At 41.6% G+C, this 12,747-nt stretch overlaps 1 protein-coding gene across 2 annotated transcripts in view; it reads right to left on the bottom strand.

Annotated features, from left to right (window-relative positions):
• TRPC5 (transient receptor potential cation channel subfamily C member 5) overlaps window positions 1–12,747 on the bottom strand; it is a 104,346-nt gene that overhangs the window by 65,145 nt on the left and 26,454 nt on the right. For both annotated transcript variants that reach the window (XM_029997289.1, XM_029997290.1), the window contains one exon: window positions 7,806–8,204. In XM_029997289.1, coding sequence (XP_029853149.1) covers window positions 7,806–8,183 — 378 coding nt within the window. In that variant the 5' untranslated portion in view covers window positions 8,184–8,204. The remainder of the gene's footprint in view (window positions 1–7,805; window positions 8,205–12,747) is intronic.

Here is a 12,747-nt window from a genome sequence, read left to right on the forward strand (position 1 = left end):
AAGCATCTCATATAACAGTGCATACCTGACTTCCACCTGTCTATATGTTAACTTTCAAGCATGACATGTTTGTGCATGCTGTGATGCAGTTCTTGGCCTGACCTCACCAGCTCTCCTAGGAACTAATAACAGACTTTATGCTGGCCCAGGAGAAACAGCCAGTGACTTACTTGCCACTGTCAGGTGTCTGGTAGCTGGCACTGCAGCCTGTGAGTGCTAGCCCCGATGCCACTCATTAGGTCTATGAGATGTATCACCCGAGTTCTTCGTTTTGCCTCACACCTCCTTCTCATAGATTTAAGACTATTTGGGGAGGAAGGCAGTGGGGAGGGAGGAAAGAAATTCCCAGTTAAATGTAATCATTAACTGAAGTGGTCTTTGATTTCTCTGTTGTTTAGTTTAATTAGATGGAATTCATTTCGAAGGCAGACGCCAATGTCAAAGGCATGTTAACTATAGCTGTGAATTATTACTGCATCAATAAAAATAATGAAAAGCTTGGATGCTAGCAGAGCCATTAGGCTTTGGAGCAGTAACAGCTAGTTTTCTGTTTTCAGACACAATCTTTCTTCCTTATTGTGCCTTTCAAATATTTTCATACTGAGAACTTGTGGCTAGTTTTTCTCAACAGTTTTTCTCTATTCTTTGGAACCTGCTCTCACTCAGAGTGTATCTAACCAGGTTCAGCCTTCCCTTTTCACTTTGGACCTCTCATATTAACATGGAAATGGCTGGTTTGAGTCATACCAAAGGGCACTGTATCTGTACTGAGTCATACCAATCAGCCTATTACCCTCTCTGTTATAGTGCTCAATAGCAAGAACTCAATGAGAACAGGTCATGCCTATAGACTTCCAGATACAGATGCCCAGGTTTCAGCAACACCTTCTTGAATTAGCTGAACTTTTTAAACTCAAGGAAGAACACAAATACTGCTGGTATGCAATGGTTAACACTGCAGAAGGGCTACACAGATCTGCTTGCACTTTGGGCGTGCTTTGATCACTTTGTTGTACTTCACACCTTTGTAATGCTCCATGCTTGCTGGCACCCATCTTGTCTGTCACGTTCCAGAAAAAGACAGTGCACGCACCCAGAATATCTATTACCACCATGTAAGCAAGACTTCTTTGTTCAGCCTGTGAGTGAACGCCCCACATCCATCCTCAGCTTATAGGTTAGGAGCTAGTGCTGCAAGGCTTAGCAATTTTAGCTGGGAAGTCCACAAGTCTGTCCTTCACCTCTAAGAGAAACATAAACCTTTTACTGAAGCAGACAGGATAACATTTCTCACAGCTACAAACCCCGGATCCTCTGGTCCTGCCCCAGGGTGCCTCTGTCCACTTTGCCTGCAGGTGAGACAGATCCACAGCAACCACTTCAGCCAAGTCAGAAGGAACACCAGCTGCTTCTAAAACTCTTCTCTATCTAATTGCCTGCAGAATCTAGCTTTTATGTCATGAAATATTGGACAACTGATCTGCCTCCTTTGACTTAAAAAGGTCCTGTCAGTGATAGCACAGGGCTGACAATGCTAACAATGAGCTTGTACATCTAATAAGTATCAGCAAGTCTGCAGAAATCAAGGGCTGTTGGTGGTAACAGCTAAACTTTGCACTGGACTCTCCATACAGGACAAAGAACCCTATGTGAGTAGGAAAATTAAGCTAAACCACATTGTATCAAAAAAGTTACTGGATTTGCCCAAGACTAAAATGGTTTAATACAACATAAAATTTCTGGTTCGCCAAAGATTGTCTCTAGGCTGTTGAGCTATGATATTTGCACAAAGATTAAGGCAGGTTTTTTACTCATCAGCTCATCTGAAAGAGGATTTTTGAGGTCAAATTTTAAGTTCGCTAATACTACCAAGTGCAGCAACCTTCTACCAGCAGGCATCTGAGGATTAGCAACTCAGACTGAAAACTTGCCTTTTATTCTCTATAGTTTCCCCTTCACAACCATATTCTTCCAGGGTTTATCTCTGTAAAGCTCCTTCTTTTGGAAGACATATGGATAGGTATCTGTTGAGATCTCATTGATTCAGAAGGCCATTGGACTGTCGAAACAAACTGAATCACAGTCATAAATACTGAGATCCCTTTTCTTTTTATTCTCGTTATTGAGGAATTGCATTTGTAGTCCCATCTGTGAACCAGATTAATTTGGAGCCATCTGCCATGAGCAAATTGCTAATTTTGGCAGATACCAGAGAGATGCTATTATCATCCTTATGTAAACATTTGATGTCAGCTCTGATTGTTGTGAAGAAAACAGCTACCCGTAAAGGTGCTTATGGCTACACCATGAATGTGTAGTAATTCAGATGACTGATTACAGCTTCTTAAAGAAAGGAAGGAGGGCTCAGCAGTCAGCACAGACCGTGTCTGGTCCACTGCAAACACATCCACTGTAGCAAGGCAAAAAATTATGTGAGATCTGTGCAAACTGAGAGCGCTACCCTGTGAGCTGTGATGCATGTTTAGTGGAGAACAGGGACCACTTCACAGAATTCACACAAGAAGCTATTAAGAAAATGCTCCTGAAGACTCATCTGGAGTCCAAGGGAAAATTTGTACTGATTTCAGTGGGCTTCAAAATGTGTGGAAATACAACTATTAGTAATGATAAATTGAAAGTGAATCAAACATATAGGAAAATGTGAATTTTGAGACATGTATCTCCTCCTCTTTGATGTTGCAGTTTAGGTGCAGACTCCAGCCTGGCTGAAAACATAACCCACTATATCGATGTTTGTATAGTAAAAAAAATTTCTAAGACTTTTAGGGAAAAAAAAACCACCAAAACTCAAAGATCGAATAGGTTGGGAGACAGATTTTACTGGAAAAGAGAATTTGTTCAACAGGCTTCATATATACATTCCCTTGCTCCTACGGTAGTACTGAATCAAAAAAAAGAAAGAAGTAATTTCAAGTTCCCTGTTAATTACAACCCCATAGGACCCTGGCCAGATCTCTGTTTTTGATGGAATAGTACAAAAAGTCTTGTTTTGCCATTGTATGTATTGGACCTGTCCTGTGCACAGACAACTTTGAAGTTTAACATTCCTACCCCAAAAGAGATGAGCCACCTGAGTCAAGCCTGGGCTAAAGTCTATACTGCACCTGTGAGTGCTGATTTTTACTATTTCTAACCTAGCCCCACTCTTTCTGATGATTATTCAGTGGTTTGTTGTCTTATTTATTTAAATAACATGACACTCATCATGTGGAAGACTTGAGTATAGATTGCCGTGCCACACAGCCTGCAGTACTGTATACTACTCTTCTGCCACTATGCAGTACAATATCAGCCTCTTCACTGTCCTGAAAAGCAAACAATAACTATCAAAGCACCGGATTAGGCTCTTTTTTATTTCCTGGAGAATACATATTCACTGACTACAAATCTTCTCAGGAAAAGCAACACTTGCATACCCTCCAGGTTCCATGAATATTAGCTTGTTTTGCTGTTCCTCTTACTGTTAATGAATAGGCTGCTTTCTTTCCAAATGTCTGTCATCTATCTGGGGAAAAACAAACTATCCTATGATTTAAGTGACCAATCAGCAATACGAAGTGACTGGCCAAAGAGAACTATGGTTTAAAAAAAGCTCGGAGGATTAATTGGAGTAAATTACATAACATTTGGAAATAACAAGTGAACTTGTAAAAATCACAGAACTAGAAAAGCTCTTTTGTTACTTAATCTATTTTGAGTAGATAATTGAATTTTCCTTTATTTCCCTGAGAATTCAGCTCTTAGTGCTGTGCCAGGTCCAGACCATGTCCCGCTGACGTCAGCAAAGCTCCTACCTATGCTGTGGTGAGTGGCAGGGCTGTTGCAGCCTGCAGCGCCACATACTCTGCACACAGACATCTTCCATGGCCCTCTGGACCACACTTGCACACTGACAGTAAAAAAAAAAAGAGAAAGTGTACCTCAGAGCATGGTGTGGCATATTTGAGGAGAGGTTAGCTCTGATCTGAAGAAGAGAATGGGTCCTTTAAAACCTGGGCTTTACTCTTTGCTGGGAGTGAAGCACACCAGCACACCTCTATGGTCTTCCCATGGTAGCAAAAGTAAGATGGTTGGACCATGATGACTCTCTCACCGAACCGAAAATCTCTGATAAGTTACAGTATCTTTCAAAACAGCTGGAACTTTATTAGCCAGTTATTCTGGCTGTAACTGATGAAGTCTTCTCCCCAGCTTTATCAAGAGACTCAGAGAGCAGTACACAAAACCGTGGCTATAAGCTGTCAGGACCGGGCAGAACAGATCTGAGGAGAAATGTTAAGTTCTTAAAATAGCCCATGAACCTTGCTTGAAGGTAAACCTAAAAGGAAATACATCTACTCAAACACATCACCGTTCAGCACACTCATCTATCATGTGCTTTGTAGCAGGCTTTAGAGAGAGGTGGTTCATGTTCCCAGCTCTCATACGCTCCACATGTAAACAGAGTAATTTCTTCCTCTCCTGAGACACCCCTTACATGCACGGCTGCAGTGCAGGAGAAGCGTGTTGTTATAGTTACTGGCTATGACTTACCCCTGCCATTGTCATGGTATTTTCAGTAAACGGTGCTTAAACAGCAGCCTAGCAAAGGTTTGCAGAATAATGACTGCCTGCATTCACTTAATAACAGGACACAAGTATCTCTGCCACCCAACCTCTTCATCCATTTCTCCCTGTCCCTTATATCATGAATGAGACCCTGATTCTCTTACATAAGAAACACAACAAAGGTCACTTCTTATATTTGAAATCTTTTTTACTTCTGCTCCCTGGAAAGGTCATCGTACAGGGGAAAAGCAGAGCTCCTCTCCTCGGGCAGCTCTCAAGAGACAGGTATGGAGCGCCCAGGACACATCACCTTTTAGAGACTCTGTAGCTGGTGAGCGAAACTGCTTTGCAGGCCAAGTCTGTAAGGGGCTACGGTTTTCTACCTTGTTTTGGGTGTATCTTTTGCTAACTAGATGCAGTCACTGGAACCCCACAAGAGGCTGGCATAATGCAACCTGTAACGTTTTCAGTCGGGATTGTGGTACGATGATAAGGTTGTGGGAATGAGTGAAAATACATGCCCATAAAATGGATTATGCTGAATTATGCTACTCAGCTGCTTTTGAGATGCAAAGACAACAATTAACTGAGCTGACGTGAACAGACGCAAATAGGAACAGCTCTTCATGCCTGGCAGTTAGAGAAACAACACTTTGGTATAGAGTCAAATAATAACCTCTCAGAGGCAGAAAGCAGGAAAATGGGAACTAACAGGTTTTCACAGCCCCCAGACTCAGATGAATGAAGGCGATGTACTGAACATTTAAGAGAGAGCAATCAGAAGATGCTTCTTCTGCACCAATGCCCGGAGTGCAGCAAAGACAAACAGACAGCCCCTAATTGGAAACAGGCTGCTACACATAAGTCAAGGAGCTGCCTTCACACAGGTTTGCTCAGGCAGACTGAACCTTGTGTACATCTAATGAACAGATTATAGTAAACCTTATATATAAGAAGTTCTGTGACACTATCTTAAAAATTTCTCAGCCAGACAGAAACCAATGCATGAAGTGTGAATTTTTGTTACTACTCAACCAAAAAAGCAGGTTTTCTATAGGTTTTAGAACATGTAAGTAGCTGATTAGGACAAAGCTGTGCTAATCTGATTTATCAGGTGCTTTTTGTGAAAACAATTAGGTATAGGATTCCCAAAGGACTCTCTGAGAAAGGGTTCAGCAAAGATAGTTACTGAACATATATCGATACTGCTGTGAAATTAGCATCAAGAACTTGTGTTCAGAAACCCCTCCTATATTAGCTTTGTGATTTGACAAGCTAACTTTGTCCCAACTTTGCTTAACTAAGCACGTCTTTCCATTTATGTTCTATCACTATACATGAAATAAATGTTAATTACCATCACTGCATGAACAATCAGTGAAACTGCTGAAATGGAAGTCCAGTCCTGCAGGCCTCTACCAGCAAACACTTCCTGCAGTCTACAGAAGAGCCTGAAGCACAGCCAGGGAAGTTAATCCTAGTTTGTACATAGGATCTTGCATCAAGCCAGTACTAGTCTAATGTACTGATGAAATCTGCTCTTGTAACCAACCTTGTAAATAAAGCTGAAACTGGCACTGCATCTCTTCTCCCACACACATGTTCTCCTTCAAGTTGTAAACTTCGCAGCAGATACAAACCTAGCTACAGAAGGATAGCTGCACACTGCCATAGAGATAAAGAAAAATGAAACAGACCTGCTATGAAATTTATCACTGAACTAGAGACGTTGGAGCTGAATTTCAGCTGCAATAAATCAACCTTATTTCATGGACCTCTGTCTCTGTTCAGTTAAGCCAGCAAGGCTGTGAATTTGAGTGGACACAAGTTTTGGTATTCAAGAGATCTTACAGAAATCCACATGAATCCCATCACTTGCTTTCCATGACATTTCAGGAGAAACTTGTCATTAACCTGCAATAACTACTGGCAGTTCCTCATGCTACTGAAAATGCTTTTCTTCTATTCTACTTTCTGTCCTCTTGGCCTATAGGATGGTCAAACTTTCTAGAAGACCAAGAAAAAAAATAGGTCATTCTCCATGTATGGTCTGTACTTTGCTACTTACATTTTGTCAGACTAACACCTAGTACTAATATGTCAATTTTTAGGTCTGATAGAAGAGTTTCTTCATCTCTCTAGTGCTTAAATCATACATTGGAATCACATTGCTACAGCATGCAGAATGCTGCTGTTTCAAAGTATCAAGCTGAGCACTCTTGAATGTTGTCAGGGTTGATCCTTATTGTTTGCTTTGGCTACATAAAATTACTATCGAAAAACTATGTACTAAGGGGCCTATCCATTGAAAATGTTTTCTTCTATGATTGACTGCTATTAATCATTTTCTTCTTTCAGACACAGAGGGATGTGTTCAAGTAGCCTTCAAAACGAGGCTTGATATTTCAGGATTATCCAAGTTTTGAATGTTCCTTTCTAAGCAGTGAACATGCAAAAATTGTCAGTGGTCAGTAATGTATATAAACTATTCTAGTTATTGGCAGTAGTACTTGCAAATGAAAAGAAGCAAAAAAGATAAAAAAAAGAAAAGTTAAGGACAGTGTGATATGTGACACCTGAAATGACAGGATTCAGACTTTGTGGTTTTTCACAAAGATCATTATGTGACTTACCGATGGTTTTGTAGCTAAGGATCCTTCTTACAAGTCATAGTTGTTCACTGCTCAGATATACAGCAGCTTAGCTCATGCTGGAACATTATGTACTGCCTCAGCATTTCTGAACTAGAGCTCTCTGGAGATGGAGACCAAGATGATATGTCTGTACTATGGCTAAGTACTGAAACCTACCAGACTGTTTGCTTACTTACAGTTATTTATAAGCTTGTGTGTTTTCAGGATTTACTTATGAAAAGAAATTCCACTTAATATCAGTACAACAGCATGGCAATAGTTCATATTTATAGATTGTAATATAATTTCAGACAGCCCCAAATTCCTTTACAAAGTGCACGTCTATAAATCAACCTATAAATCAGTAGGTTCACAAACACTGTAAGACTGAAAAGAACACTGAGTGAAATTGAAAATGCTGAGTATTTAAGTCAGGCAGAACACGTTTCCTCAGACTGGAAAGTTATCATCCAAACAGGACTGCCCATGTTTACTCTGGGCATTTAAAGCAACGGACCTACATTAAGGACTTTGTTTTATGAGTCCTGCAGAGCACCTCTGTGTGGATAATAGCTTAAAACTGAACTGGAACACTCAACTAACCTGTTTTTCACCACTCGGCTTCCTGTAATTCAGCAGCAGCTCCACAGCCCCCACCACCTCTTTCCGTATTGCATACAGCAGAGCATCTCCCACATACACACTGTGGCTCAAAAGCAACTCCATGATCTCCAGATTTTCATTCTCTATGGCTATTAAAAGGGCACTGCGACCAAGAGGATCCATACAGTTAATGTTGATGTTGTAGTAGATCTCTGCTTCTTGCAAGGCATGTTTCACACTGGCATAGTCCCCCTTCTCCACAGCGCTGAGGTAGGCCTTCTCTTCCGCCGAGAGCTCTGCCTCCGCTCGCACGATCTGTAGTGGGATCCGATCTCTGTACGGTGAATAGTTTACCTTTTTGTAGTATAGCTGGGCCATTGTTCATAGTGACCGGGCAACCTACGGGGGAAGAAGAAGCATGCCTAAGTCACAAAACAGACAAGCAACCCCTATCTGTTCCTCACAGGGGACAAACTTCCAAAGGTCCATTGTGGTAAAAGCTTCTGATCCCTTTTTAAGCTGTTTTATTCTCAACACAGTGACTGTAACACCCCCTGAGCAACCCCACATTAAAAGGCTACCTGAAAAAATAAAGGTTACACTACTGCTCAGAAGAGGTACACAGAATGACAGACACTCAGTATATTTTAAAATCTGGTTTAAACACTCTGCCATTTATTTATCTGGTCAGAAGCATGATCTTGTTGTTTATGGATAATCTATCACGTGCAGGTAGGTGGATTTCTCATCTTTGCTTTATTTCCCGCTCTGGTTTTTTTTCACTTCCCTCCTTTTTCACTGCTGAGCCAGGTCCTCAGCATCTCTGAACTGTCAGTGATAGGAGCTGCTGATTTACACCCTCCTATTTACAGTAATAAGATTTATTTTATTTTTGCTGCTGCTTCTCCGCTTCCATCTCTTAAAATAGGTTTTTATTTTTCCCTAATGTTTACTCTTTGACTAGGTCATAGTTTTATTTTTAAAGCTTGCATGTTTTTAAACGTATTTTCTCATTCTCCTCATACATAAATAGGACCTAAAGACAGGCTGATGTAGAAAGCCACCACACTTGCTCTCCAGAGGCAGTGATGTTGTTTATGGTCTAGGAAAATGAGAAGTCAATCCAGCCCTGGAACAAGTGTGGCAAACTGAATGAATTACTACTGTTCCTTCCCATGGCTCAAAGAGTCTAGCAGGTGACTGAAGTCATAGGAAACATGGGCTGGACAGGTATTCACACATAAGGAAAAAAGGAGCTATGCTTATCTACCTCTGTTTGGCATCGATAAGCCACACCAAATCAGGACCAGTGGACACCAGCAGCTATAACTAATTGGATGACTTACTCCATCTCCTTGCCCAAAGCTCAATGCTTTCCTGCAGCAAATTAGCCAGAGTTTTGTTCCATTTTAGTGCCCTATCCAGGGGAAAGAGGAGGTTTTGATAAAGAGATAATGAGAAGTAGGATCTTGTGGTTCAGGTGCTGAACCGGGAGTGAGACGCCATGGGTTCTGTCTTTACCATCCCACTGCATGCCATAAGGCAACCGTGCTCAGCAGAGCCAATTTGCATTTTGCCTTCAGTTCCAGTGTAATGGGCCCGGTGCGGCGGGAGTGGGTGGATCTGAGCTCCAGCCCAGCTGACACTGCAAAATAGTGGGTGGTTGTAGCATACAGCAAAGTTACATCTGCGAATTTCCTGGGGAGCCAGAGATCTGTAACAACACATTTGGCATCTCAAAAAATGTGCTCTCTTAGTATCCTGGTTTCCTACAAGTACGAGAAAAGTTTTTGTTTGTTACATTTCCCTGTTACATGTCTGTTACATGCAGAGTTACAGCTCCCTGCATATATCCCTCAACCCGAAGACACACACAAAGGTGTTACAGGCAAAAGGACCTATGATCTGAATGGAAACCATCATAAACATATTGGCTTATTTTCTATGGAAACGTTATGCCACTAAAGCTTTGAGAACTAAGGAACAATCTTGAGTGACTTAGGAGCTTGAAGTCTCAATAAACTACATGTATAACCAACTACGATTTTCAAAAGGACTAAGGAACACAGATCATTATTCAAATTTTGTTTTTGAAAATGTTATCCCTGCAGGGTCCAGCCAATTCCCACTGAAATACTGACAAGACACAAAGGGATGCAGAACAGGTCTGATAACAAGTTAAGGACCAAAGAGATCTTTGGGAAAGTAAGGATAAGCCCAAATGGGAAGGGAAATTTTGTCCTCGTGTGACAATCTGGCTCACAGGAGCAGGAACACCAACTGGTGGGACTGGTGGCAGAGGACAGTAGCCACCGTGTAGAGGTCTCCAGGGGGGAATCTGTTGGCTCCGAAAAACCTGAGGGATTCTGGTGACAAGTGCAGCTGCTAAAGTGGAACTGGATATTTTTCACTGTTCTTCAGTTTAATTGAATGTTTTGTAGATGGTGAGTAACATTTGCAATGAGTTATAACAAATGTCACCTTATGAAACATCATGCCAGAATTGGATCCCTTTCCTTTCCAACAGTTTTGTAGAAAGAAAAGAAAGCTTCAGATATCTTCAACTTCTCAGCCAGATCTCATCTCCCAGTACAACCCCAGTCCAAGAAAGCATTTTGTTAATACTGCAAGCACATAAGAAGCTGCAATAAAACCAAACAGGAAAGATTCACAAAACCCATGATTTGCCCCGAATTCTTCCCATGCCATCATCTGCATAGCCTAACAAACACACACTGCTGACCGGGTTTGGAAATTATAGCATGCAGTATCAAAACAAATATCTGTCTGTCTGGATTACATGGAAGATTTCAGCAAAACCTTTAGCTGTTGAGCTGCCCCTCAGCCTGAGATCCAGCACAATTACAGATGGACCTTCCAAACCTGATGTCTTTCTTTTCCAAAACTGGCTAACAGAGCATCAGTCAAACATGTGGATGGAACAAATGAACCCAAGGATCACTGCTCTCTAGCTATCGCTTCCCAATACCACCAATCTCCTGGAGGCAGCATCTTTTGGTGAAAGAAACAGACAATGCTGGTAGACCCTAGACCACTTGTTTGTCCAGAGTTGTACTGTCTCCTGCTTAACAGTTAAAAAATGACAAAAATATTGATGAAATCCAGGTAGGGAAAGGGGTAGGCAATTCATAGGTGCCTAGAGAGAAGAAACAATTTAAGTACTTGAAAGGCAGCAAAAATAGAAACATAGTCACATTAAAATTTTGGGATCTGTGCAGAGAGCCTGAAAACACATGTTTTCCATATGAATTCTCTTCAGAGAGAGGCATTTTCTGCTACCTGAGTTAATATTTGGGGCAAGGAAAATTTCTTCCAGTCTATGCCTGATTGCAGATGCATCAGACAATATCCAATGACTGGCTAATGCAATGGTGATACCTGCAGCACAAACAGGTGTAGAAAAACTAAGAGAACCACATAACAAACTACACAAAATAAGGGGAGGAGGACTTACCACTCAATTTGGACTCTATGACCTCTCTCCAGTTGGGTTGCCCTTCTCCCTGAACTATTAGTCCAAATCTTCAAGCCATTTCAGCCTGACACCACTTCTATATTGCCTGGCACAGAAATGAGAGCTTTAGCCCCTGAAAAGCAGCCATACCTGGCAGAAAAAGCTTCTCTGGTTTGGGGAAGGAAGGTTTCCAACCACATTACTTTGTCTAATAACACAAAATGGTTTTTCTATCCCTGCAAAAATTTCTCTGCATCTTCCAACACTCAGTTCAGATGTATTTATCCCCTGCACCAACTGGGCCACTTTTTTCACTCCGAAGAATGAAACGGCATCACAGCTGCCACAGGTGGGTTTTTTGGACTGAACTCTTGGGATAGACATGTCACAATCACAAGGGAATGGTATTACTTTGGTTAAGGGCTGAAAACAATGGGTTTTGCTGAAAACTAAGAAGCGGCTTTATACTTGTCACCGTCTGTATGATATCTACAGTCAGCACTCTCTACAGACACTGCGCTGTCCTCAACACCCTTGCCTGTCTCCCACCCTGGATCACAACTTGATACCAAATGATCAGTTCATCCCACTGATGTATCATGCCCAGGTGCACCAGAGATTGCTTCAGCACCAAGGAGGAAGAGACAACAGAAAGAACAAAAATTAGCTTTCCTTTCTAACATTTCTTGTTGGAGACAGAACATTATGAAAACTGCACAAAGTTTAGAGCAATGTTGTGTGGTAGCATGGGAAAAGGCAAGGGGGGCTGCCTGACCAATGTGTAAGAAGCAGTGAGGAGAGGGCAAGGAGAAAGAAGAGCAGGGGAGCAGCACTGAATAGTAGCCATTAGTTAATAGATGTGGTTAATGAAGATAGACAGGCAAAGATCACTCAGCAGCACTGCCCTTTGCCACTAAAAATTTCAGGAGTTTTCACTACAAAACGTAGGATCTGTTAGCAGTTGAACGATCCCTCATTTCCCACTTTACACACACAACACACTCCCACATGCCACCATCTCACGGGAATCAGAACGACCTGTATGAAATGGGATGAGTATAACTGAAAGGGTGAGAGCCAGTGTTGGTTTACATCCATGTAGTCACTAGGCCCATTATAAAATAGGACCTTCCTGGCTTTTATTTGCTTTTACCATCATTTGAATTTTCATGATGCTGATTAAGAGGTGGAAAAGCACCATTGTTCCCGATTTCTGAGCTCCCTGTGTAATGGAAGCAGCAGAGACTTGTAGGGGTATTGAATTTAGATATTGGAGCTAATCGCTCCCAGCTGATGTGAGCATCTGACTACCTGAGGAACAAATCAAATACTGGATCTTGAACACAAGATCAATAGACAAGAGCTACCTTTTCCACTTGATGGGACTCGGTACGAGCAGCCAACTCGCATCACACATTAGAGCAGACAACAAAACACCCCATCTGCCAAGTTGCAAATAGAGCGGTT

This window comes from Aquila chrysaetos, chromosome 21 (assembly GCF_900496995.4).
Source record: "Aquila chrysaetos chrysaetos chromosome 21, bAquChr1.4, whole genome shotgun sequence".
NCBI lineage: Eukaryota > Metazoa > Chordata > Aves > Accipitriformes > Accipitridae > Aquila > Aquila chrysaetos.